The sequence below is a fragment of the Vombatus ursinus genome, unplaced genomic scaffold (assembly GCF_900497805.2).
Source record: "Vombatus ursinus unplaced genomic scaffold, bare-nosed wombat genome assembly UNPS02011572.1, whole genome shotgun sequence".
Classification (NCBI taxonomy): domain Eukaryota; kingdom Metazoa; phylum Chordata; class Mammalia; order Diprotodontia; family Vombatidae; genus Vombatus; species Vombatus ursinus.
The window spans coordinates 2,593,652-2,621,414 of record NW_020951350.1 but is presented as its reverse complement, the minus strand read 5'-3'; the positions used below and the strand labels follow the sequence as shown (position 1 = coordinate 2,621,414).

At 39.7% G+C, this 27,763-nt stretch overlaps 2 protein-coding genes across 3 annotated transcripts in view; both read left to right on the top strand.

Moving 5' to 3' along the window:
• BRD8 (bromodomain containing 8) overlaps positions 1 to 9,746 on the top strand; it is a 31,079-nt gene extending 21,333 nt beyond the window's left edge. Inside the window, exons 21-27 of the mRNA XM_027856529.1 lie at positions 1,506 to 1,784; positions 2,503 to 2,775; positions 3,173 to 3,327; positions 6,513 to 6,602; positions 7,408 to 7,476; positions 8,312 to 8,489; positions 9,699 to 9,746. Of these exons, the coding sequence (XP_027712330.1) occupies positions 1,506 to 1,784; positions 2,503 to 2,775; positions 3,173 to 3,327; positions 6,513 to 6,602; positions 7,408 to 7,476; positions 8,312 to 8,489; positions 9,699 to 9,731 (1,077 nt within the window). The 3' untranslated portion in view covers positions 9,732 to 9,746. The remainder of the gene's footprint in view (positions 1 to 1,505; positions 1,785 to 2,502; positions 2,776 to 3,172; positions 3,328 to 6,512; positions 6,603 to 7,407; positions 7,477 to 8,311; positions 8,490 to 9,698) is intronic.
• A 531-nt stretch (positions 9,747 to 10,277) lies between these two features.
• On the top strand, positions 10,278 to 24,647 carry NME5 (NME/NM23 family member 5). Of its 2 annotated transcripts, none has more exons than XM_027856584.1 (5): positions 10,278 to 10,901; positions 15,729 to 15,934; positions 16,542 to 16,642; positions 21,945 to 22,063; positions 24,438 to 24,647. In XM_027856584.1, the coding sequence occupies exons 1-5, from the start codon at positions 10,773 to 10,775 to the stop codon at positions 24,534 to 24,536; spliced, it is 654 nt and encodes a 217-aa protein (XP_027712385.1). In that variant the 5' UTR covers positions 10,278 to 10,772; the 3' UTR covers positions 24,537 to 24,647. The 2 variants fall into 2 exon arrangements, with proteins under 2 accessions (XP_027712385.1, XP_027712387.1); XM_027856586.1 differs by having other exon boundaries at positions 21,945 to 22,037; positions 24,438 to 24,518.
• The last annotated feature ends 3,116 nt before the right edge of the window (positions 24,648 to 27,763 follow it).

Sequence of the window (27,763 nt, the reverse complement as noted above, 5' to 3'; positions counted from 1 at the left end):
GGAGCAGAGGTGGTTGGGGTTTGGTTGATGAAGGAATTGGAGTGTTAGGAGTTTGGATTTGATCTAACGAGTGATAGGAAATCTTAGTGGGTTCTTGATTAGGAAAGTAATGGAGGTTTTTAGAACAATGTTGGGTGATGCACGACGGACCTTAGGGTAAGCAGGGTGTTCCATTGCTCTAGATGTGAATCAGTGAAGGGCCTGAACAGAGAAGAAAGAGTGAATGTAAAAGTTATCATGGGGTGAGATTATTAGGACTTTATAAGATTATAATTCTAAAGCTCAAAAGGACCTTAGAGGTCATCTGGTCCAATCATCTTTTTTTTCTTTTAAAAGGCAATTGGGGTTAAGTGACTTGCCCAGGGTCACACAGCTAGTAAGGGCCAAGTGTTTGGTCTGAGGTCGCATTTGAACTCGGGTCCTCCTGACTTCAGGGCCAGCGCTTTACCAACTTCGCCACCTAGCTGCCCCTCCAGTCATCTCTTTTTAAAGATGAAGGTACTAAGACTCGGGTTTAAAATGACTTGCTCAAGGTTACACAGGTAGTAACTGGCAGAGCTGCAATTTATACAGAGGTCTTTTGACTCCAAGTCCAGCAGATGGATGTGGGGAGGGATATTCAAAGGTTGTAAGCTCAGGAGCCTGAAAGACTGCTACTGATATTGATGGGGGTGTTGGAAAGGAGAAACCTCTTTTTAAATTGGTAAGTTGAATTTTGAAAATGTTGAGATTATGATGTCAGGGCAACCAAGGAATATGGTCTTTTGGGCAGATAAAGCTAAGAAACTGAAAGTTGAGTGGTCTGAACTGGAGATGATACATATTTAAGAGTGGTTACAATAGTTGAAAATTGAAGTCTACCAAAATATGTGTAAGGTGAGCAAAGGGCCAGGAGCTGAGCCCTGGTTCATGCTCGTTGTTAGGGAGCAAGAAGATAAGTGAAAGACAGAAAGAAAAGTCAGAGGACTGGGAAAATTGGACATTATGACTTGGAAACAGTAGAGGTTTATCACTTCAAGATTTGGCTAGGAAAACTTTGGCAAACTTGCAACAGTGTCATGGGAATGACAAAGATGAAGCCAAATAGCAATTAAGGACTATGGTTAGAGGGCATATTTCCTCAGGTTTACCTTGCTGCATTTCGTAACATGTGCCTCTTCTCCAGGAGAAGGGTATTTTTCAGGAGTATGCCTGTATTATTAGGTCTATTCTCTGCCTTGGACTGAACACTGGGGAAGTTGAAAACAAAACTTTTGGGATCGGGAGAAATAGCTGTTTTGTTTTGCCGATTGCAGTACATTCTCTTCACTCTTTGTTTCCCTTCAGCTGCAATTAGGAGAAAGACCAAAAATTAACTTGGGAAGTTAGATAATTTTCCCCTTCTTAAAGATTTGATAGAGAAATTCTTGTCCGCTTGCCTGTTCTGAATTATGGAAGAGAGGTGGATGTTGGGGATAGTTCTGGAATGTTGAATAAATCTAATCCTTTTCTCTGTGTATTTGCAGATGGGGCATGACTGGGTTTGGTTGGATTCTGAGCAAGATTATCCTAATGACTCTGAGCTGAGCAACGACTACAGGTCCCTCTTCAGCTCATGGGACTCCAGTCTGGATCTTGAAGTGGGCAGCTGGAGGGAAACAGAAGAGCCAGGAGCAGAGGAGCTAGAGGAGAGCAACTTAGGGAGAGAGTCCAGTGACCCCCTTACGGGGGATGGAGGCAGTGAGGAATTCCAGCAAGAGACAGAGCAATTCAAGCACCAGAACCTCCTTCATTTCCTCTCTGAGGTAATCGTGTTTGCTCAGAGTGGTCAGGTTCAGAATGAGGGCAAGTTTTCACCTTCTTAGAGAATTTTTCCTTTATACTTTACCCTCATGTTGTTCTAAAACACCAATTTGAGGGAGCCGAGATGATCATTGCTCATCAAGCCCTGTCAGCATTGAGACAAAGCGTGGTATGATACAGAGGGCCAGTTAGGGAATCAGGAAGACCTCAGCTAATCCTGCCTCTTCCACAGTCAGCTACCTTAGCTGTGCAACCACGGGCAAGGCACTTAACCTCTCAGTGACCAAGGCAGCTCTTTAAGATTTTGTTACAGATGAGTTGCCATTCTTTATCACTGGAGAAAGTTTCTATACTGGGAGTTTAGGAAATTACAGGAGCAGCTTTTTTTTTTTTTAAAAGCAGCACAGGCCCATCTATAGTATTGCTGCATTTCATTCTTTCAGTAAAATCGGGGAGGTCAACAGTTACCTAATATGAATGAGGATAATGGTTTTGGTATTCTGTGACTTCAAGCTGAAACATAACTCTGGGTGAGAACTAAGTGCCTTGAAATGAACTGGGCTTTGAGGGTGGTAGTGGATAGAAGGGTTTTGTGTGGCAGTCGGGATAAAGCCATCTCAAGAATGACCAGGAACATACCTGGTCTCTAGCTCAATTGTGGGTCTAGTTGATGATTCCCATTGGTGTCCTTATGAATATGGAAATAAACTGTTATTGCAGGTAGCCTACTTGATGGAACCACTGTGCATCAGCAGCAGGGGAACAAGTGAGGGCTGCAGATCTCAGCCTGACTCTAGGAAGCAAGAAGGAAGGGAAACTCCAGATGTTGAGGGAGAGGCAGGGGAGCCATGCAGGGAGATCGAGGAGTTTCCAGCCAAGGGAAACGGCTCAGTAGCACAGAAGGAGCTGGAGGGAAAAAATGAGAGGCCAGAGATGGCCCCAGTTTCCTCAGATATTTGTGAAGTTCAGGGGCCACCCCAAGAGAGTGAAGAGGTAAGTGAAGAGCTAAACCAGCTGTTTAACTAGGATAGGTTTCTCATTGCCCAACCAACTTGACTGTCTGCTCTGGTCTAACCTAGGAAAACTGCCCTGACAATAGGTATTGAAGAGTATAGCATCCCAGCCATCCTTGAGAGCTTTTCATAGCAAGGCTTGCTGGTGTCAAGGGTGTAGTGTTTCCTTATTTGTTCTGGAGGAAGAAAGAGAAAGTTCTGTTGTAGAGTTACTAAATATTCCACTAATTCTTCCAGTCCTAACTGCTTTTTATTCAGTACTTTATATAATTAGCTTCCTAAGAATAGTAGGTTTTTAAGTCACCTTAGCCAGGAAGAGACGTTGCTTTGATGATGAAGCTTTTTCTAAAGCTCGATTTGTCTCCTGGCCTCCCCAGGGGGGCACAAAGGAAGAACCCAAAGAAGAAAAGGGTGAAGGATGTGTCTCTGAGGTAGAGAGCAGACCGCCTTTGGGTGAGTGTGATGATGGCCTCAACATTAAGGAAGCTCCATTGGTGGATTTAATTTTCAGCAATGCCTCTTCCTCCAAGATGTGAGTAACAGCTTTAACCACAGTTGTCAGATATGTCATAATGATCTGAGTTTTTTTGTCTGTTTTTTGTTTATTTTTTTAAACTTTACCATAACTCCTTATGTATATGAACAAAAAAGGTGCAAAGATGGTATATGATAAATGTCAAACAACAAATTACTCTGGAACGTAAAATTTTGGTGATTTTTCAGCCTATTTGCTTGGCAATTTTCCATCTCTAAACCAAAAGGTAGGTTAAATTTAGTAAATTTCCTTTTTATTGGAAATGCAAGAAATATGAGTAACTGAGTCCAGACTATATTACAAGCAGACATTTGAAAAGTGGGGATTGCAGGTTGTTCTTTTACCAAAAAACACCTCTGAAGGGTAACATTCTTTAGAAATGGATGTTTGTCTCCCAGAACATCTTTCCTCATTAGATTGTAAGCTCTTTGAGGGCAGGGACTGGCTTTCTTTTTCTTATTTGTATCCCTAGCACTTAGCACAGTGCCTGGCATATAGTAGGCACTTAATAAATCTTTATTTACTATTGACTACATCTCAATTTTGGCCCCTTGGTTTGGACTGTCACCTGGTGGTAGAAAGCCAGGGTTCTGGGAGCTCTACTAATTTGAGAACATCTTTCATATTATCATAATTTCTCTTTCTACACCTAAAGTAAGTAGAAGCAGAAATAAGCAAGGAATTGTGTTTCAGGGAAATCACAAAGATGATTAAAAGGTTAAGGAATATCCGAATTATCATTATGCAGACCCTGGTAGACTATCTCTGTGTTTTCTTAGATTGTTGTTGTGAGTCACTTGGCAAAAAAGATTATGTGGTTATCAATATTCTGGTGATAAACCTTTCTGAACTTAGGTCCAGTAAGACTTTAGGACCTTAAAGGAATAGCTATAGAAGTTAAAGTATTTTATCTTTGAGGAGAAAAAGCTATAGAGAGACCTAAGAACTGTCTTAAGAAATATAGATGATTATTATTCATAGGATGTAATAACAAGCTTCCACTAAAGTCCTACTCTAATATTAGCATCATGATGTAGAAGTGGCTCTGAGTTCTCAAAGGCTATGTCACAGGAGCACAGGCTCTGGCAGGTCCTTCAGAGATGGAAGGGCTTCAAATATTGACCCAGTAATGGACTCTCTTTTGTTAAAGGACTAGTCTGTTTCAAGAGGTCAGTTGCCAGGTTGGTCCATCCTGTGATAAATTTGTTTGGCCATGAACCAAACTTGGTCAAGACCATCTACTAAAGCACGGAAGGGTTGTGATCTTCATTGGGGGAGAAAATGGTTTTAAAAATTGTTTTTAGGGGCAGCTAGGTGGCCCAGTGGATAGAGCTCTGACCTTGGAGTCAGGAGGACCTGAGTTCAAATGTGACCTCAGACACATGACGCTTAATAGCTGTGTGACCCTGGGAAAGTCACTTAACCCCAATTGCTTCACCAGAAAAGCAAAAAAATAAAAAATTGTTTTTAGCTAATATTCCAGCAGAGCAATAAACATTTAAAATTATAGTTAAAGAAAATCATAGCCAAGGGGGAAGAGAAGCATATAGAAATTTATATAGATATGTTATACACCAGGCACTGTGCTAAGCACTTTTTACAAATATTACTTCATTTGAAGATATATTTTTGTGTTAGAGCAGTCATACTGCCCTTCTTGCTCGTGAAAAGTAGAATGAAGCAAATAATTACGTTCTGAATTGTATTCTCTAGTACCATAGATATAAGACAGTACTATATTATACTAAGAAAATAGTAACAATAATAGCTGACACATAGACTTTAAAGTTGATAAAATGTACTCTCTCTCTCTCTCCCTCCCTCTTTCTCTCCCTCTCCCCCTCTCCCCCCCATATATATATATATATATATATATATATATATATATATGGGGCATATGCTATTACTATCCCTATTAACAGATGAGGTAAAGAAGTTTTAGAGAAGTTGTAACTTGTCCAGATTTACATGGCTAGGAAGTGTCAGATCTTGGAGTCTGCCTGAGCCCAAGTTCACACTCTTACCACCTCTAAAGCATCCTATACTTGCTTATGAGATGTGGTAGTAGCTATGCTATGCCAGAGTTATTTTTTAATGACCTTGTTTTACATAGAACTCTGTTTTTCCTGTATGGAAGAGCTGCATCAGTAACAGAATGCTGGGTTGTTGGGCGTTTTTTTTTTTTTTTGTTTGTTTGTTTGTTTCATTTTTAGGGTTTTTTTTTTTTAGTTTTGCTTTTTTATTTGGTTTTAAGATTTTTGCTAAGCTTCTTTGTGGGTTTTATTTCTTTTGGAAGCAAAATGAGATGAAAATGAAAGGTGTTTAATTTTGTTCAGATGATTTTAGAACCTGAAAAGGCTTTTTGCCTTTTTTATTTATGATGTCTAGCAAATTGTAATTGTGTATGTGTTTTGAAATTTTGGAAACTTTACCTATGATGCCAGCTTTAGAAGAAACATGTTCCACTTGTACTATGTGAGACATTAGAATTAGGCAGAAATTCACAACCATACTAATCTAGAAATTAAACTCAGTTTTCTCAATTTTTACAGGGTTAATACGTTACATTAAATTTATAAGATCTCATTTACATGGGTTTAAATACAAAACAAAAATAACCTGTAAATGTGTGTGGGGCAGAAGTAGATATAATTAAGCTGTTTTGGTTATTCTTTTTTGGCAAGAAGGGGATATCCTGAAGGTGAAACTTCTTTAAAAAATTGAATTAGTGGCTAAATATCTTCTCTCCTGAAGATATAGAAGAGAATCTCAACATTTGAGTGCCATTCTGGCTGAGGTCAGGGGATAAACTTCATAGGCCAACTATGTTATGTCAGAATTGCGGAAGAGCAGATTAGCAGGAGTGAAGAAGGCAAAGTTCATCATAGATGTGCTGCAAGATCACAGAAAAGCCTTAATAAGAAGGAAACCCATCATTGAGTTACCATGAAGACTGAGCTTGTTCTTAGTTTTGAGTCTCATTTATGAAAACTTTGGAAACACGTAATATCTCTCATTCTGTAGTGTTTCAGTGCTTTAATGTTGAATAGACACAAGGAGTAAAGTTCCTTCCTTTGGTGAGATCTGATAAAAAGTTAAGGCCTAAACATAGGCGGTACCTTGATTGTCTGCCTAAAAGAAGTAGAACAGCATTTGGGAAATGACCATGTCCCTTCCCATAGGACTGATCCAAACCAGGGTGATCCTGTCAAGGAACAGCTGCTATTCAAGAAAACCCTCCTTCCAGTCTGGAAAATGATTGCCAATCACAGGTAAGTGTCTCAAGTTTGACAGGAAGCTGGTGATAGGATGGCTGTTTGCCACTGAAGCATATTACCGTTGCTGTGTTGTCATAAGATAGGTAGGTCAGGCATAGTAGAAGACATGAATATATATTGGAAGTAAGCCACATAAGACAAAAGCTTGTCCTGTATTCAGTCCTTTCCATCCGTCAGCACGAGCAACTCCCTTTATAAACCTGCTTTTGCAGGTCTCTGGAAGAAAAAGTTGCTGTCATTTGAATTTAATTTCTAGTTTTTCTTCAGATATGGGACTTTTAAGAGATAAAACTGTGAATTTTGTTTTCTGAACCTGTTCTTTCATTGGGATGAAGAATTTCTGAAAGGAAACTCCCTCTATCAATGCAGAACAGTGCTTAGGAAACTAAGAGATTCCTTTGTGCATGGTCATTTAGCCACTGTATGTCAGAAGTAGGTCTTGAACCTAGGTCTTCTAACCCCATGGTTGGCTTTCTATTCATTACACTGTGTTACCTCTGAGATCAAATTTATATTTAAAATAAATGCCTTTCTACTAGGACCCTACCAGACAGGGTCGCAAACAAGTATCTCAGCTACAAACTGGCATGGTAATGTAGCATTAGCATGAAGTGTTCTATATGTTTATATGTCCGAGGGAGTTTACAGATTTTTGCACTCCCAGATGGTGTTTCCTTGGAGGAGGCTGGCATAGAACAGCACAGGACTTTGTAGTTAACCTGTTCCATCTTCTTCCTGTTTTAATTCAAAGTGACCTGCTGGGGCTCCCCTTATCCTTTCTGGGTTTGTCCCTTACCAGGTTCAGCAGTCCATTTCTGAAACCTGTGTCAGATAGGCAAGCTCCGGGGTACAAGGATGTGGTGAAAAGGTCAGTGAAGAAAGGGGAAGGGAAAGGTTGGTTGCTTCATATCCTTGTGCCTGTTCTCTTTTTATTGTTACCCTGTATTTTAAATGACCTCATATTTGCTGCACTTAGAAATGAGGAAAATAATGTTTGTCAGCATAAGATGTTAATAAAGCTATGAAGAAGTCAACATCTTTCTCTTTGGGAAGAAAAGGAGGGTGAGAAAAGACAAATAGATCATTTGCAGCAGTGTGTACTCTTGAGTCTAAAAGACTTTGGTTAGTACTTTGTAATTTCTGAACATTTCCTTTTGAACTAAAACTTTCAGAAGGAGAATCTGCATGGTCATTGTGAGCAGTTAGTATCGGTCATTTTTCACTTAACGTTTTTCAGGCTCACTTGGTATAATTGCTGTCTGTTAAGCCTAAAAGAAACTTAGGATGTTAATATTGGTGTTTTAAGCAAGAAAGCCCGAATATATGCCACATATGAATGAAAGTAGAATTTTGTACTAATGCAGCAATTTTCATAAAAAATATTTTCTATTTAAGAAACCCATTTGGGTTATTTTCCTACTTGAGTCCTTTCTCCTCCTTTGGTTTTCTCCGCCTGAGGAAAAAATCATTCTTCATAGCATTTGAATTATCTAGGGAAAGGGAGTAAATAAATCAAAGATGTTTACAGTGCTCTGCACACTGAGCACTCATACTTTTTACTAACCATTTGAGTTTCACAATGTGGTATCGGGAGCACTAGCTCATATTGCAGGGGGAGGTCAGTTATCTAGAAGAATTCATTAGACCAGGTTAGATTCCATGTGACCATGTAATTCCTCCTGGTCTCTCTTGGCCACTTGCAGACCCATGGACTTAACCAGTCTGAAGAGGAACCTCTCAAAGGGGCATATCCGCAGCATGGCCCAGTTCGAACGCGATTTGATGTTGATGTTCCAGAATGCTGTAATGTACAATGACTCTGACCACCATATCTACCACATGGCTATAGAGATGCAAAAAGAGGTCCTAGAGCAGATCCAGGTATTATATTTTAGGGACTTGTAGGAAAAGGAGGCCACTTTGCAGAGCATTCACATAAGTGGTGGTCTAGGAGAGTGCTCTTATCCCCTAGAGATTGGGGACCATGACCAGTAATGGTCCTGAGCCCCTCATAGGTTCACAGTGAAGTTTATAGCCCAGCAAATCCTAAGCCCCAGTTAGTGTTTCCTTGGAGGAGGCTGGCATAGATGAGCACAGGAATTTATAGTTAACTTGTTCCATCTTCTTCCTGTTTTGATTCAAAGTGACTTGCCTGGGGCTTCCCTTAGCCTTCTTGGATTTGTCCGTTACCAGATTCATCAGTCCATTTTTTAAACCTGTGTCAGAAGGCAAGCTATGGGGTACGAGGATATGTTGCAGCTCTGTTTAGAGAAATGAAATGTCATAGGCTCATATGTTTAGGGTTGGGAAGATACCTTGGAGATCATCTCCAGGGGTTTTTAACCTTTTTTGTATCATGGACCCCTTTGGCAGTTTGGGGAAGCCTATGAACCCCTTCTCAGAATAATGGTTTTTTTCTTTTTAATGTATAAAATACATAGAATTACAGAGGAAGCGACATTGAAATAGTTATCAAAATAATAAAACAAATTTATGGATGCCAGGTTAAGAACCCTTGATCTAATCCATCACCCTCATTTTACAGATGAGGAAACTGAGGCCCAGGGAGGTTGTGACTTGCCCAAGGTAACATAGCTGGGATTTTAACCCAGGTTCTCTGACTCCAAATCCAGGGCTCTTTCCACTATACCACAAGTAGTCAGGGGAAAGCAGCAGAGATGGGATCTCACAACAGCTGGGGGAAGAGGAAAGGAATCCTGAAAGGATGAATTTCTGTGGTGAGATCTCGCAGGTTGCCTGGAGCAATTTCCCAAGCCACAAGTCAACAGCCACTGGGAGGAGAAACTGCAGCCAAACTTCTAAACGAGAAGCTATAGCCATTGAATATTTTCAGGCAGCTGCTTTTGCTCATATAAATTTGACATCATTCCATCTTTGCCCATTCCCAAGGTGTGTAGCAGTCAGAAAAAGGCGAAGACTGTATGCCTTAGTTGCATTGAATTTTTTTTTAATTAATAAAAAGTTGTTAGCTGGAGAAGGGGAAAGGATATGTAGCTAGCTGCTCTCACCAAGTGCAGACATCCGAGTGCTTTTGAGATTTACAGCTTTTTCTCCTCTTGCCTGGCACAGGTGCTAAGTATTTGGTTAGAAGAAGAGACTTGAGTGATGTGGACTGATTAACCAGGGGACCACCGAGAGCCCTTGGGCTTCCCAGCCGGGCGGCTCCGGCGGCAAGCCTGTCTTTAACCTCTGACCTCGGCTCTGACCGGGCCAAGGCTGTTCTGGAGTCAGGGGCCTTCCGCTCGGCCCTGACCCCTGGACCGTATCTCAGAGATTGTTCGAGTTCTTGAGTTATCCTTTGTTCGTAAGAGTGAGAGGCCTTAAGTCACCCAAGAGAAGAAGCCTGGGCAGCTTTTAGTCAGGGACCCAGGAGGAGCGGGTGGGTCTGCGGCTTGTGTCTCCGCCCAGAGGCCACCCACTTTGACCAGGCTTCTTGTGTGACTGATCTAAGAATAAACGTTGTTCAACAAACTTCGAATTGCCTTTTAATGGGGGAGGGAGGGAGGGAGGGAGGGGGACGGGTGGAGCATCGTCGTAACCACGGGCCAGGCCTTGTTTGTGGGGGGAGGGGCCGGGCTGGGGCGTGGCCGTCGCTGCGTGTCTTCGGTGTCTCTTAGCAACTGGAGAGGCCGTGCTGGGCCGGGTTGCAGGGCTGGCGGCTCCGATTTGAGTGCAGCCCCAGCCCGGGCTTGAAGGTCCGGCCGAGCAGAAGCGAGACCCTAGCAGGGTCACAGAAAGCCCTGCGTGCGCCTTGCAGAAGCCGCTCCAACGTTGTCACCGGTAACGATCACCGTCACCTCGTCTATGGGCTTATGTGACCTCATCTGCAAAACTGGGCAACCTGCTCTGCCTACCTCCTGGGGAGAGAGACGGCGCGATTGTGACAGAGGCTGGAAAGCGCCTGGAAAATCGTAGAGCACCTGACCACTGACTGGAGGTGTTCCGATTACGACTCTCGGGGTGGTACCTAAGTAGTTGGGAAAATACGCAGCAGTTGTTAAATTTCCACCGAATTATCAGCTATCTAGCTCGGAGGAGTCTCCATCCTCCTTAACTGCCATCTCAGCATTTTGTGGGGGAAGTGGGCCGGGTCTCTTTGCAGTTCATACTCATCAAGAAACTAAGTTTATCTGAAAAGCCTAGATGGATCTGTTAATGCCCCCACCTCAGATTTACGTAGAAAGAACACTGGCTCTTATCAAACCAGATATTGTGGACAAAGAAGAGGAGATAGAAGGTATCATCCTCAAATCTGGATTCACCATTGTTCAGGTAAATCTGGGGCACAATGTTTCCTTGCAAATGAAGAACATATTTCAATTCTTTTCTGAGTGGCTGTTTTATTTCATACTTAATGAAAAGTTAATGAATAGTATTCCTATCGTAGAGTTAGTGCATGGGGATTTAATGATTTGCCAAAAGCTTCTTTCTCTGTTTGTGGCAGGACTTGGATGATAATGATTATTTATCAAATAGAATATAATTGGGTATTCTAGATCCCTGTTGCAGAAAGATAGGTTTGACTTAATCATAAAAATTGGAATTCCACAGAAAGAAAGCTTCCTTTGGTAACATGTTTCAATGTTCATCCTTCTAGGACAAGAATAGCCAAATACTGAAAGATATCTAATTTGAATAATGGAGCTTTTAAGCCTTTTCCCTCTTGTGTTATCTTGAGGGAGATTGGAAAACATCTACATAATTTGTTCCAAAATTCATAATCTTTTATTCTATCTTTTGGTATTTATTCCTTAGGGACCCCATCACTGATCTTCATCCTTGCCATCTTCTGATATCTTTGTTCCTCATTTTCTTTTCCTGATAGCCACCCCTTTCATTGGCTACACTCTCTTCCATCCTTATTTGGACCCATTGCTGAACCAAATTAACTCTATACTATCTACTGATTGACTTGTCCTTTGGTCCTATCACCAGTTATGCCTGGCCAAACCCAAACCTTGGCATATCCATCCTTTCAGTGCCTTCACATCTATTCACATGCTACTGAATGAAGCTGGAGAAAATTTACAAAACTGCCAGATGGGTCCACTATAAATTAATCTCAATTGGCCTCTCAGCAGCAAGGCCATACTTTTTCTCCTTCCTAATCAATTCACTGTCCCATTCATGACAGCTATTTCTAACCTTTTCAACTCCTCTTAAGCCTCTTATCACACTCCTCCTTGAAAGCTAAGGATTCCCCCCTCCATTTGACAGCATTTTCTGGGAACTTCTACTTGTCCTCTCCTCCTTGATTCATATCGAGTGGATGCCTTCCTTCGCCGTCCGCTCCCTCATTCCTGTCTCTTAGGTGACCCTTCTCCTAAACTGAGACAAACTCTTCTACAAATACCCTTGATTGCAATGCTCTATATTCTCCACCAGATTGCCCCTACTTTCATCCCCAATTTTTCTAATCGCAGTTTCTCCCTATCTACTAGCTCTTTCACTCCTACTTACAAATATGACCAATCCATAAAAAAAGAAAACCAAAAATCCATTTGATCCATTTCTTCCTACCAGCTATCATCCTATACCTTTCCTTCCTTTCTCAGATAAACTCCTTGAGACAGCCCCACAACACCAATAGTGTCAAACTCATATAGAAACAGGAACCACTAACCCATACACAAGGAACCCTGCAGGCCACATAGTGACTTAGAAAAATGCGTATTAATATTGCCTGTTTTACTGTATTTTTATTTATTTTGTTAAATATTTCCCAGTATATTTTAGTCTGGTGCATCCCTCACCCAGGAGTGTTGTGGTGGACTATGTACTTGCATTTCTTCTTTCTTCCCTTAATTCTAAACCTTCTGTAGTCTGGCTTCTGACCTTATAATTGAATTGAAACTGCCCTCTCCAAAGCTAACAGTAACCTCTTAATTGCCATATTTAATGTCTCATTCTTTTTTGTTTGTTTGTTTTTGTTGGTTTTTTTTGCTTGGCAATGGGGTTAAGTGACTTGCCCAGGGTCACACAGCTAGTAAGTGTCAAGTATCTGAGGCTGGATTTGAACTCGAGTCCTCCTGAGTCCAAGGCCAGTGCTCTATCCACTTTGCCACCTAGCTGCCCCCTTGTGCCTCATTCTTTTTAACCTCTCTACAGCCTTTGACACTGTGGATCAAGTGACACTTTCTTCTCTAGGTTTCTGTGACACTATTCTCTCTCATTTCTCCTCACTGGTCTGACCATTACTTCTTTGTCTCCTGTGTCATACCCACTAATTGTGCATATCCCCCAAACCTTTGTCATACGCCCTCTTCTCTTCTCCCTTTGTACCAGGGTTCTTAAGCTTTTAATGTGTTAAGGAAACCTTTAGCAGTCTAAACCCAATGGACCCCTTCTTTAAATGTTTTTTTGTTTTGTTTTGGTGTGGCAATCGGGGTTAAATGACTTGCCCAGAGTCACATAGCTAGTAAATGTCAAGTGTCTGAGGCCGGATTTGAACTCAGGTCCTCCTGACTCCAAGACTGGAGCTGTATCCACCTAGCTGTTCCAAGGTTGGTTTTTTGTTTTGTTTTGTTTTTCTTTGAATGTTTTAAAATTCATGATATAAAATATATAGGATTCAAAGGAAACAAAAGATTAATGAAAAAAAATGTAATTTTTTCTATCTGATTTATCAGACCCCCCTGAAATCTGGCCGTGGTGGAGGGTCTATGGATCCCATATTAAGAGTAGTTATTCACATCTCTCCTGAGTTCTAGTCCATGTTCCTACTGCCTTGTGCATATTTTTAACAGGATGCCCTATAAGCATCTCAAACTTGGCATGTCTAAAATAGAATTCATTATCTTTCCACCAATATGGTCCCTTCTTCTGAACTTCTGTGTTACAGTTGAGTTACTACCATCTTCCCTGTCACCTAAGCTTACAATCTGGGTATCCTCAACTCCTCACTTGGCATTTGCCCCCACATATCCAATGTGTTTCTATTTTCGTGACATTTCTCACATATGTATCCACTTCTCTCCACTCAATATAACCACCTTTCTGTAATACAGGCGCCCAATTATCTCTTGCCTGGACTATTGGAATAGTTGTGATTAGGCTGTCTGCCTCATCACCCCCTACTCCAATCCATCCTTCATTCAGTGATTGGGCCCCTCCCATCCCAATACTACATATCTCCTAAGACTGTAGATTTTAGAGCTGAAAGAGTACGTAGCAGTACCTTGCACCTGGCAGGCATTCATCTCCTTCCAGTCCCTTGTTTTGCACGAGAGGCAACTAGGTGGCTCAGTAGATAGACTGCTGGACCTGAAGTCAGAAAGACATTAGTCCAAAATTCATCCTCATACACTTCACTTAAACCTCTGTTTACCTTCATTTTCTCATCTGTAAAATTAAGATAATATCACCTTTCTCTCAGAGCTGTTGTGAAGATAAAATCAAATAATGTTTTAAAACACTGTGCTTTAACTTTAAAGCGCTATATAACGGCTAGCTGCTATTATGTGGGGAGCTGAAGCTCATAGACTTGAGCAGCTCTATTTAGGGAAAAACATGAGACATTCAGATTGGGAAGGTGATTGTTTCTATATTGTCCTTTAGCAAGTCAGGAAGCTTCTATGATTTTTTTAAATGGACTTAATCCTTATAGTGTCTCTCTTAGCGAGACTATAATAATTATAAAATGGAGACTCCTGAGAGGAAATGATTTTCTCAGAGACACTAATCAACAAGCCAGGGGGCAGGACTAAAAGAACATGAACCTTTAGAGCCCATTCTCTGAGCCTATTTAGAAACCATTCACATCTAAGCCCTTAATAGAGATTGCTTTCTGAAATACAGTTATTTCTTCCACATCACAGGGGTTAGGGGTAGGGCACCCCTGACATCTGGAAAATCTGCATAAAAGTTTTTGGCCCTCCTTTCATACCAAAGTAGAAGTCTGAATTTTTTCTTTTTCTTTTATGGGGTGTTTACAGTACCTTATTGTAAAATTTGGGTTAATATTATGTAATACTGTACATATATTTTATTCACTTCTGAGTTTCTAAACTTTTTCTGTGTCATCTACTGGCCTTCACATGTCATCTATGGCTTCTGCAAATCTCCCCCAAAATTCCCATTTAATTTCTTATGCTGACCTGTGATATATCAAAACCGTGATGGGGAAAGTCATGATGTGGAAGGGATAATTGTATATTCAAACGCTGGGGGGGGAGATCACAAGGTCAGTGTGAATTTGTGAAAGGTCTGAATTCCAAGTTTTATGAGAAATCCAGTTTATTACTTTTGCATTATATACTGTTAAATAAACAGCTTAATAATTATGAATTGTTATCTAACTGTTATAAACTGTTAAAGTCCTGTCTGGTCGATATCTTAGGTCTGCTTTACAGATGAATCTTCCTGCACATGTGCCTATATCATTGAGTTATTACTAGGTCATTTTAGATGATTGTATAAAAGAACTTTGAAAACTATAATGTTATGTGAGTTATATAAACAACAGTGCCTTAAACACTAGGCACTTAAATGTTTCTTGAACTGAATATGAGGTGGCATTTTTATTTATAATTGGCACATTATAATATCATTTTGTATACAAATTACTTAGTGGGAGAGCATTTCAGAGCAGAAAGAAAGCTTAGAAACCATCCAGTCCAGCCCCATCTTAAAGATGGAAAACTTGAGGCCAGAAGAGGATCATAGCCATCTGGGATTATATAAATAAGGTGTCAGATCTCCTAATTGAAAGTTTTTTGTTCCCTTGAGATCAAGCATTCCCTCTTCATAGTCTTAGGCTTAGAGAGGCAAGAGGGGGAAAATTGGCCCATATCTGTTGATATCATCCACACTGGAAACTCTCTCCACTGACACGGAGGATTACTCACCTGCATCTACATTTTAGAGTGGCCAGGGGCACTGACTTTAAGTGACTTGCCCATAGTCACACAGCTAGTAGTAGTCAGAGGTAGTACTTGAACCTAGGTCTTCCTGACTGAGGCTAGCCCTCTTTCCACTATGCATGCAGTCCTAATTTTCTTGGCATACTGTTTTTTCATTAGATCCTAGCTGATCAGATTATCTGCATTTCATGTCTGAATTAATCAGGTTTTCTTGCATATCTGTTTGTTTCCTTTATAGAGAAGAAAATTACGTTTTAGCCCTGAACAGTGTAGCAACTTTTATGTGGAACAGTATGGGAAAATGTTTTTCCCTAATCTAACCGCTTACATGAGTTCAGGTCCACTTGTTGCCATGATATTAGCAAGACATAATGCAATCTCTTACTGGTTGGATCTTATGGGACCATTCAATAGCTTCAAAGCTAAGGAGACACACCCAGACAGGTAATTAACCCAGGAGAAAATTTAATTTGCCTCTGTAGCTGGAGTCTAATTCCTGTAATATGAGATATTCCTTTTCTTTTGGAAATTTCCTTGTTTTCTTTTAATTTTATTAAGTGCGTGTGTGTATGTGTGTGTGCGTGCGCGTGCGCACAAATAACAGATACCATGAAAAAGTCTTGAACTATCTCCAGGAAGTGTCTGATTTTGTTCTCATACCTGTATAACATTACCAGTGAAATGAGCATGTTAACAGAATTGGGATGTTAGTATTTCAGACTATTGTCAATGCTACCAAATTTGGTTTCTTGATCCTCCTAGTCAAGGTTTTCCTTACTAATCTTTCAAATTTCTCTGTTTATTTTTTTCCTTGCTAGAATATTCACCCCCTTTCCCACCTTTTTGTCCAGTGTCCTTCCTACAAATTTAAATGTGTTGTTTGGCCCTTTTTTAGATAGCTTTGAACCCAAGTTCAAAATAAATTAAAGCCTCCATAAGTGAGAAGTGACAATATCTTTGTAAATTGGACTTCATTTGTAAGATGAATGCATATATAAAAGATCTGAGAAGGATGTTAGGTTGAGTTGACATCAATTCTACCTTCCTTTAGTCTAAGGGCAATCTATGGAACAGATGACCTAAGGAATGCACTTCATGGAAGTAAAAATTTTGCCTCAGCAGAAAGAGAAATTCGATTCATGTTTCCTGAAGGTGAGTTGTTATGTGAGTTGTAAATTTAAGTGAATCTTTCTATAATTCTTTTTTTTCCCCTGATTTCTAAAAACAAGCTAGACTTTTAAAGGATTTTTTGGATTTGAAAGGGTGGAATTTCCAGTGGTGGAATGTAAATACACGAGTAATTACCACATTTTCTCATTGCCAAACAGAGATAATTGTTTTAAGTCTTCTTTCTGAAGAAAAGTTCTTATGAAGACCTACAGTTGCATCTCACACTAGTTTTTTATTTCCCTTCTAATTGTGAGTTATTTTCATTATGAAGAAGAAAATGGAACTAAAGAATTGACCAATTTTAATACCTTGTGTCTTCTTTTGATTTTTCTTTCAAGTAATCTCCTGCTATTTTGTTGTCGTCTATCTTTTTATGTAGGCAGTTGACTTGAAAGTTTCAAACTATCTGGGTTCTAAGTAGAATACTAGTACTTCTAGTGTTTCTAAAGAAATACACAAGGACTTTTGTATAATTTAATGCACATATCCGGTTTTTATCTTTATAATCACATAAGGTTTCTACCTTATATGTGATTTCATTGATAGTTCTCTTTCACTTTGTAGATATTTAGGTCAGCTCGCCTTTCTTCTAGACTTCATTACCATCACCAGCTCTGCAAAGTAGATTGGGATGATGTCATCTTCAAAGTGAAAGATGATTATATTAATTGCTCATGATTGGGCCATGCTAGTTAACAAAAATGACAATACTATCTTAACCAATTTACAGATTCAGTATCAGACCAAACTACCAAAGGATTCCTTTATAGAATAAGACTAATAACAAAATTTAGATTAAAAGACGATTAGTAACTGTAACAAAAATAAAACTAGTGATTATTTCATTATTAAGTTAAAGAATTTCTAAAACACATTTCATTTTCTACTGTAAAATTTAGGCATTCATCAACAGCTATTCTCTTTTGAAGAAGAGATGACTTGAAGTGGGGACTAGGACGTGTGAAGTCTGTCTTGAAGTATTTGGAGGATAATTGAGTGGAAAAGAGATTGAACTTTTCTGGTTGCCTGTAGAGAACAGAGCAAAGAGTAATGGTTGGAAGTTGCGGGAGAGCAGATTTAGGCTTGATAGAAAGAACAACTTAATAACAGTGAATAATTTTCAAGAATGGAATGGGCTGCTTCTGGAAGGACAGTGTTCTTCCTTGGAGGAAAATGGAGTTAGTTTAGAGAAGGTTTACAAATTTGGAGGATTTGGAAGCTATTTTCAGGTCTTAGGTTCCTCTGACATTAGAGATCAGAGTTGCCTGGGCCACATGTGTGCCTTCTGTATATGTGTCCTAGCCACATGGGCTCCTGGTGTGTAGCTCGAGGTATCTAGCACACACTTTGTAGCCATATATATTCTCTACACAGATATCTTCATATCTGTTACATATCTGTTACATATAATGTAGTATGTATTGATAACATGGGAACTTGTAGGAGAGTTTCTTATCTATACATGGATGTGTTTTATTTTGTTTTTAAATCACTATTTGTTGCACTATATAAGTTTTGAGTTAATATGTTTCCTGACTGGTAAAAGTAAACATATTGTTGGGGGTTCATGAGCTGTGGTTTTGGGTGGGTGGTAATCCAAAATGTGTTTCAGAATTGTGGTATCGTACATGTGAGGAGGTCATATTGGATGTTGCATTTGTATCTTGCTTGGCACACCATAGGCACCTTAATAAATGTTTGTTGAATGAAGTTACTGACCATTTGCTAAGAAGTGCATTCTACCAGATCTGAAGCCATATCCATAGATAAAACTCAAACAAATATGTGCAAACTATGTGCAAGCCACTAAGTGATATAAAAACATGAACAAAAAAAGTCATTCCTGCCTTCAAGATGCTTATATTTTGCTGGGGCATGTGTACAGATATGTAATGTAAAGTAATTGGAGGAGAGGAGGGAGCACTAATCACAGGGCAAGATTCATGATGTTCATGAAATAAGGTTGCATGGGGGCATTTGGTTCCATGTTTTTGTTGTATCCAACTTTCCGAGACCCCATTTGGGGTTTTCTTGGCAAAGACACTGGAGGGGTTTGCTGTTTCCTTCTCCAGTTCATTTTACAGATGAGGAAAGTGAAGCAAACAGATTAAGTGACTTGTCCAGGGTCACACAGCCAGTAAGTATCTGAGTCCAGATTTGAACTTGGGAAGACTCCAGGCCCAGCACTCTATTCACTGCACCACCTAGCTGCCCACTTGATTCCCTAGGAACATTTTAAGTCAGCTGTTTGTCATATGTTGTTATATTGGGGTGGGAGAGTGGAAAGGAAGTCTTCCTATAACATATTGATGCTCCTCTGAAATAACATTGGGGCAACCTTATGCAACGAATGACTATAATTTGTTTGGTAGACTACAGAATAAAAGCATTGGTAGGGGCCTTGGAGGTAATCTTCCAGTTCAGACTCTACCTGAGACTGAAGCCCTTCTCCAGCATCTCAGACCAAGTGGTCTTCCAGCTTCCCCTGTGTGACCTCCACTAACTGGGAGCTTCCTGCTCCCTGGGGTGCTGCATTCCACTTCTGGACAGCTCCGAGGGTTAGAAAGGTCTTCCTGCCTGTGTAACTTCTACTTGGCAGTTCTAATTCTGCCTGGCTGGAACAAAGCAAAAACAAATCTCTTTTCTGCAGTGGCACTTCTAACATTTGAAGACAGCTGTCACGTCCTCTTCTTCTCTAAGTTGTATAGTCTCCCTTTTTTCAGTTGGTTCCTCTATCTAATGGTTTTGAGTCCACTCTTACAACCTTGGTTACCTGTCCCTGGTACACATTTCAGCTTGTCAAATTCTTTTGGAAATGTGGTTCTCAAACCTGAATATAACACTTGGAGTGGGGGATGGAAAGGGAAGACAATAAGCATTTATATAGCAAACCAAGGTGAAGTGACTTGCCCGGGGTCACACAGTGAGCACATGTCTAAGATCGTATTTGATCTCTGGTCTTCCTAACTCCAGGCCCAGCTCTCTATCTACTGTGCCATCTAGCTGCCCAAGTAGAGAATTCATTGGGACTAATCACCTTGTTCTGAAAACTATAATTCACAAAGACTGAAGCTGTTTACATGAGAGCACCCATTCAACATTATGGGGATTCCAATGTCATCAGGTTGCTCTTTGCTGTTCTCTAAGGAGAGCATCCTTTGGTTGCTTATCTAGTGCTTGAAGTCTTTGGTCCCAGACAACTTTGACTTAAGAGTTAAAAATTCAGTGTACCTCCTACTCAACCTCTATGGGAATTCTGTGCACCTAAAGCCAAAATCAATGACGTACCCCCACCTCCCAGTCCCAGCTGTATGTCTCTCTCATCAGCATGCAAATGAAATTGAACAAGAACTAAAGCTATAGGGAAAAGACAAAGTCATCATTGCCCATCACTCTTAGGGGCCCACATTCCTAGCCTTTTGGTCTGGACAGGACAAAACTTAGTTGTCTTCTAACACAAAATTTAGATACAACACAGTGCCTCTCAAAAGGCAGCTGATATTATACTAGGACATTAGCAGAGATAATTATAGTATGCAGATTATGTGATAAATACATTAGAAAATAACAAAATGAGGTGGTGTTATATGAGACCTGAGCAGGTAAATTCATTGCTGAGCACTTTAGTCAATAACACAAGGAAATAAAGACATAGTCATAGGTGGTATAATGGATAGAGTGCTGAGCCTGGAGTCAGGAAGATCTGAGCTCAAATCCAGTCCCAGACACTTACTAGCTGTGTTACCCTGGGCAAGTCACTTCGCCTCTGTCTGCCTTAGTTGCCTCAACTGTAAAATATAGTTAATAATAACACCTTCCTCTCAGAGTTGTTGTAAGGATCAAATGTTATAATAATTATAATAATATAATATTTATATAGTAATATGCTATAATAACATGATTGCTGAGCACAGTGCCTGGCACATCATAGGTGCTTAGTAATTGTTTGTTCCCTTTTCCTTCATAAGATCGTAGATTTAGCACTGGAAGAGACCTCAGAAGTATCTAGTATGAGCCCCTTATTTTATAGATGAGGAAACTAGGGGTTCAGAAGGGATTAGTGATCACACCGGCAGTAAGTGGAAGAACTGGGATTCAAACTGAATTCTTGTGACTCCAAATTCCGTACTCTTTTTCACTATACTCCCTCCCCCATTCGGGGGCTTTTGCTTTTCTCCTTTCACTCTTCATACAGATTACCTATAGTTCCGTTTCTTTATTGATTCTGAGACTCAATCCTAGAACTTTTTCAGAGGAAGGACCATTTATTCGTTCAACATTCAGCTTACGTTTCCTGAGCACCTACTATATGCAAAACATTATGTGTCTTCTGGAGTAATGAGACAGTAGTAGGTTCCCTAACCTAGATTTATAGCCTAGTAAAGCTCTGTCTCTCAAGAGGCCTATTAAACATAAAAATGTTCACAAAGTATAGTAGGTACTGTTGTCCTTTTGTGTTTTGAGATGGGTGTACTTGGGCTTTGCATTCTTCTCTACAGCTGAAAAGACAGTTTATCCCAACTTGTGAATATTCTGTTAAAAATAAGGAAATAAAGGAACATTGTAAATGATGCTTACCATAGTATAAATGAAAAGATCACTGAAAGGTAACACAAACTGTGAGTAATTGAAAAACCACTTACAGTTCCAGAGAACAGATAGTTGAACAGCACCTCCCACTCTTAGGAGAGGCAAAAGAATTGAAATATTGGTCACAGTGTCATTATATGTAATGTATGTGTTGATAATATGGGAATATATGTATCTATGTGTATATATATTCATATATGTATATATATAGATAGGTATATATGTGTATATATGTTCATGTATATATAGATATAGATATAGTCAGATGTAGCTGCTGTTATTGAGTGTTTTTTTGCTTAACTTTCTCTTTTACAAGGGAATGTTCAGTTTTGAATAGAAGAGTATTTCCAGAAATAACTGTGATATAAAACCAAAGGCATCAACAAAACATTTTTAAATTTAAAAAAGTAATATGACAAAGCAGAAATTTGAATATTTCCTTATTCTTATACTCTCATACTAATTTTTTAAAGCATGGTTTATTTTGGGTTTCATTTCTTTTTTTTTTTAAATAAAATTTTTCCCCACTTACATGTAAAGGCAATTTTTAACATTCATTTTTTTTTTAATTTTGAATTCTAAATTTTCTCTCTCCCTCCCTCATCTCCCTCCTCCCTGAGATGGTAAAAAATTTGTTCTAGGTTATACATGTTCAATCATCTCATACTAATTCTAAATGTACTTGTTGTTTTAGTGGTTATTGAACCCATCCCTGTTGGAGAAGCTGCTAAGGATTACCTGAACTTGTATGTCAATCCGACTCTGTTGGCTGGACTCTCAGAGCTTTGTAAGCACAAACCAGCAGATCCCTTTGTAAGAAACATCTCTTTCATACTAAAATAATGTTACCTACTAGCCTTAAAAAAAAAAAAAGTCCGAACTGAAAATGAAGGGACTGAGCTTTTTTGGCAAATGAAATTTCTATAATCTTATTTGTATTTCAGTTTTTTCCTTCTGTTTGATTTCCCCAACTCCATTTTCAACTCATTTAAAATATTCTTTTCTTGATACAGTATCTCTAATTGAATGGCATTTCTGTGTATAAATAGCTCCTGCTTATAAAGTGTTTTTCCTCATAGCAACCCGGTAAAGTAAGTAAGTACTAATATCCCCGTTTTTTAAAACAAATGAAAAAAATGAGGCTTAGCAAGATTAAATCACTTTTTATGAGGTCTACAGCTAGCTGGTTAGGTGGCAGAGCAGGGAGAGTGGAAGCTGGGGCCTTGCATTCCAGGTTCAGTGCTTTTTCTACTACAGCAGTTATATATGTTTGTATAATTATTTCAGAAGGAAAGAGCAAGGGAATCTTAGTTCTATGTAGAGCTCCTGGCTGTCAAGTAAATTCTATTAATTTTTAAAATTAAAAAAAAAAAAACTCTTCCCAAAGCCATCCATGTCCTTCAGCTAGATGCAGGGTGCTAGGTAGGAGTGGGGAGGGGGAATGGTAGAACAAGATGGCTGTTTATCCACTGGGGCTAAAAAGCATCCATTAAGGCCAGGTATCCTGGATGCTTTGGTTTTTGTTTTTTTGTTTTTTTAGTCATTTTCAGCTACTCTGAAGAGCCTTAGGCAGATCCAAGGGAAATTATGCTCAAGACAGCTCTAGTTCATTAACCTCCCTGCTATCTTTCTCCCTTTTACAAAAGAATATTCAAGCCTCTAACAGCCCTTCATGGGCACTTCTCCTACCCACTGCTTTGTTACCAGCAAGTTTATGCATCAGTTCTCTAGGAATTCTTCCCTCCCCTTTTCAGGTTTCTAGCTTTCATCACATCTAGTGATCTAGATGACAGGGTCTGTGCCATCCTCACCCCTTCCTGCTCAGGGTGATCAAACTTCTCAGGTGATTGAAAAGAAATCTATGGTAAAATGTATACAGTGGGCTGGAAAGGGGGAGGGAGGTTATAGGATGAGATTAAAAGTTTAGCCGTTCACAGTTTGCAGATGTTCTTATTGTTCTGTTCCTCAGCATCAGCTACTAGTCAGCTAACCTCTCCCCTTCGTGCCCTCCCTCTTAACTTTGGCCCTGGTCTTGGTCTTGGTCTTGACATCAACACTAGTCATAGTTCCACTTACTTCACAGAGTTGTGAGGATGAAAGGAAGCTAACATGTAAAACATTTGCAAACCTTAAACACCATATTAAGAAATCACTACATAAATGGTAGCTGCTATTATTGTTATTATTATTATTTGATGACCCAGTATGTGACTGCATAGAGCTACCATTCTTAGCAGTAAAGAGTCCTTCTCAGTCCTCAACTTGGCTTGGGAGTGGAGACTAGGACCTACACAGGGACTGTCTTTCTATATGATCCCTCAGTCCAGCCTTGGTCTACTTCATCTTCAGTCCCCTGGCTGATACCTGAGCCTCTGTGGCCTTTCCTCAAACTCCCAGTAAGAAATATCTTCCTTATCTGGGTCCCAAAGCTAACTTCCCTTGGTTTCAGGCCTTATGGCTTCCCCTCACCCTTATCTAGAAGTCTTCAACCCTTTCATCCCTAGAAGCTACTCTCTCTTTAGCCTCAACTTGTGTCTCTCTTCTGGCTAGTTTCCTAACACATATACTGTTTGACCAGTAGGTCAAATAATTGGCTGGTTCAGCCCTTGATGGAAAAATCACCTTTACCACCTACATCGTGCAAGACCTGGGCTTCATGGCTCAAAATGACAGGCTAGCCTCTCCTGCACCTAAGTACTCAAATTCCTTACCGTGTGCTTGACAGAGTGTCTGGGTCTCTAGGTCTGAAGGGATGTTCAGCAGGGGTGCCTGCCTCCAGATCCCCATGCTGAGCTGGTCGGGGCTTCAGACACACCTTACAGTCTGCATATGATCCTTCATTTCTTCAGGGAGGCATCTAATTTCTCTATCTACCTCAGAGTGATTATATAATTTATTTAGAATCCCAAAGATTCATATAGATGCCACGCAATATCAATTTATATTCACACCACCACCACCTCCTAATGCAGGGTCAAATACCATTTGATATTTGGGAAGTAAAGAATGTCCAGGCAGGTAAATTTTAATCTTGTTTTCAAGGCTTCTATAATTTGACAATCATCCATATGAGAGACACTTGGTGTTTTTTAATTAGAATTTTTACTTTTCCATTTCTCGTTGTTGACAAACTTTTCATTTGTATAGTATCCATTGAAGGAAGATTAATTTTTTCTTTTTCCTTTAGATTTGGTTGGCTGATTGGTTGCTTAAAAATAATCCCAACAAACCTAAATTCTGTTACCAAGAAATTGTGGAAGAGTCTAATGAAAATAAAACATATTGAAACATACTGAAGAACTAAACTAACAAGAACTGTTGTGTTATTCTAAAAGACTTTTATTCAACTGACTTTTTGTTAACATGATTTCTTAAGTAAAATATGGATGATAAGGAACTGTGCATGAAGTAAATCTTATTTTAAAATAATGGTTTTAAGAGTATTGTAAACATCAAATAACATCAAATTTACAAAACACTCAAATATAGAACCAGTGTTTGATTTTAACCATAGGGAATAACTTAATATAAATCTTATTTTAGTTATTGTTCAGTGGAAAAATGACTCATTTTTCCCTCAGACATCCTTTACAGGAAGTATAATCACTGATATGACTGAGTATAAGCAACTAAGCTAGATCTAAGATTATGGTTCTTATCTTTTATACATCGTTAAGGCCCAACCTAATGCTCGGGTGTGTCACCCTCTAGGGCAGGGATTCTTAACCTTAAAGTCCATAAAACATAGAAAAAAATTCAAGGGGTAACTATTTCAATATAATTGATTTCATTTGCAGTCTTATGGATTTTAGTTTGCTTTAAGTCTTAAAATATATGCATGTGAAGCTTTTTGTGAAGATCTGACAATCCAACAAGAGAAATCACTGACACTGAACCAACCACCATTTCCAGAAGACTCATGAGGAATCGAGCTCCCCTCCTCCTGACAGAGGTGACAGGCTCAGTACAGACTGACACATCTGTGGTTTTAGGACATTACCAGGGTGGGAATTTGTTTTGCTTAACTATACATATGTGTTACAAGGGCTTTTTCTTTTTCATTTGTGGGAGGGGGAGGAGGTGAAATAGGGATGGAAAGTACAATTTTTGTTAACAAAATTTAATTTAAAAAAAATAATTGACACTGAAAGATTTTGACTTCCAAACACCCACAGTTTGAATGTATCAATCCACAATCAATAAGAAAAAAATTGACTAAATTACAAATACAAAGATCAAAACAATCTCTACACACTTGAGGAGTACTTTTTTTTCTTATTAGCATAATAGATATATGACTAATCCTTGTCGTGGGCCAAGTAAGCTGTGTTTTTGGATACAGCCCTGCCTAGGATCACAGGTTTTAAGCCTAAAGAGGTCTTAGAGGTCGTTTTGTCTAACCCCTTCATTTACGGATGAGAAAACCCACTCCTGGATATCAAGTGACCTGCCCAAGGTCACAGCTGGGAATTGAACCCTGCTACATCCAGGGCTTTTCACTGCTTCCTGCTACCTCCCTTAAACTTGTGTGGCCCCACCAGCCGGGTTAATATGTACATTTCTGTCTTTTGAGCAACATCCACAAGAAAACAGAAAAGCAGGCAGTGTGTCCACAGCAGAACTCCATGACAACATCTTTAGGAGCCCATTGGTTTCTAGGATTTGATGCTTCTCATGTGGAAAGAGAGATTCTTCAAAAACAAACAAACAAATGAAAATAGGTGGGGCAGCTAAGTGGTGCAGTGGATAGAGCACTGGCCCTGGATTCAGGAGGACCTGAGTTCAAATCCAACCTCAGACACATAACATTTACTAGCTGTGTGACCCTGGGCAAGTCACTTAACCCTATTGCCTAGCCAAAAACAAACAAACGGAAAGAGAGATTCTTCTCCCTCAGCGGGGAGAAGGGTCAGAGCTGAGGAGAATACTGATGGGAATACCCTATCCCAAGGCCTAAGTGCTAGACCAGAGAGAGCAACGTTACAGAAGGGAGCCTTGCAGCTTCCTGGCCCTGTAGGTCACTAACCAGGACACGAAAACAGTTACCTTCTCAATCATAATGAAGTATGAGTGGATTTTTTGGTATAGCCTTAAGTGCCGGCAGTGGGAATGGTGACATCTGAGGAGAGAAGTCTAGTTTAGGATATTAAAAGTGCTATCCAGTCCCTTCTGCCACAAGTCTGAGCTCAGAAAAATGAAGGTGGCCACAGAAGAAGAAAAGGAAGACTGTAGGTCTCTCGAAGCTTAAAGACAACTAAATAGAGTATTGTCTCTGAAGTCAGGAGGACCTGAATTCAAATCTAGCTTCAGACACCAGCTGTGTGACCCTGGGCAAGTCATTTAACACCAATTGCCTCCCCTCCCCCCCCCCAAAAAACTAAAGGTGATTACGGATTCACTAGTATACCCTCCTATGTTCAGAGTCCCCTAGGGATTTGGGAAGTGAAAGAATGTCGAGCTCTCCCTCGTGGCCAAGTTGGTTACCTTTATGCCTCTACAGGGAAGGATGAGTATTTGCAGGTACCTGAATTTGTGACTCGTATCATGTCAGCTAATATGCTCAATCAAAAGACTTGTTCAACCCTTCTCTTCTAGTTCTTGTTTAAAAAACACCAACACAGGATTTGGAAAATGAGGGGAGCTGAGAGGTCTACAAAGTATAGAACCCTAAGCAAATGCCTTGTCCACTCAAGTATATTTTATATGAGATAATAATTAGAAATAATAATAATAATGCTAGCTAACACTTTTAGAGCACTTACTACATGCCAAGCGCTGTGCACACTTTACAGTGATCTCATTATTGGAAACCTGCAAAACACATATGGATCACCGTGGACAGAAGCACATTCCAACTCAGAAATGTTACCAATTTAGTCTCATGCAGATGTATTCAGGTTGAGTTTTCATTTTTGCATGTTACAACCTGCATTTGAAATCTGAGATTCCAGGTTCAAATTCTGGCCCTGCTACTTAACCTGTGTGACCATATGGAGTTATCATTTAACCTTTTTGAGCCCTGATTTTCTCATCTGTAAAATGAGGAGGTCGGACAAGGTGATCTCTTAAGCTCTAAATGTGACCTTCCAATGATATACCCTTTAAGTCCTGATGATCCAGTCACATGGTTGCTTTTTTGGTACCTTATTTTTGTCAGTTCCCCTAAGAAACTTCCCATTCTACTTTTCATCTTAGATCCCTAACTGCCTTCCAGATGCTTAATGAAGCTTCAGTAACTCTCAGCATCAATGGAGCCCTTTACAAAGGCACTAACAGTAGAGTCCAGGAGTTTGAGTGATTTGCCTATAATCATTGAGCTTCCAGAGGGTGCAAATGGTAGAGGTTTTCCCTTATCCTATCAGAGCTTATCCCACTAAGTCCTCTTCAAATGAAGGACAAAGAGCAAGCAACTTCTATGATCCTGATACCAATACCCTTTGGTGGTTCATTGTAGAAAGATTTTTTTTAAAAAGATGAACATCTTTCTCTTTTGTTTCACTCTTAGTCTGACTC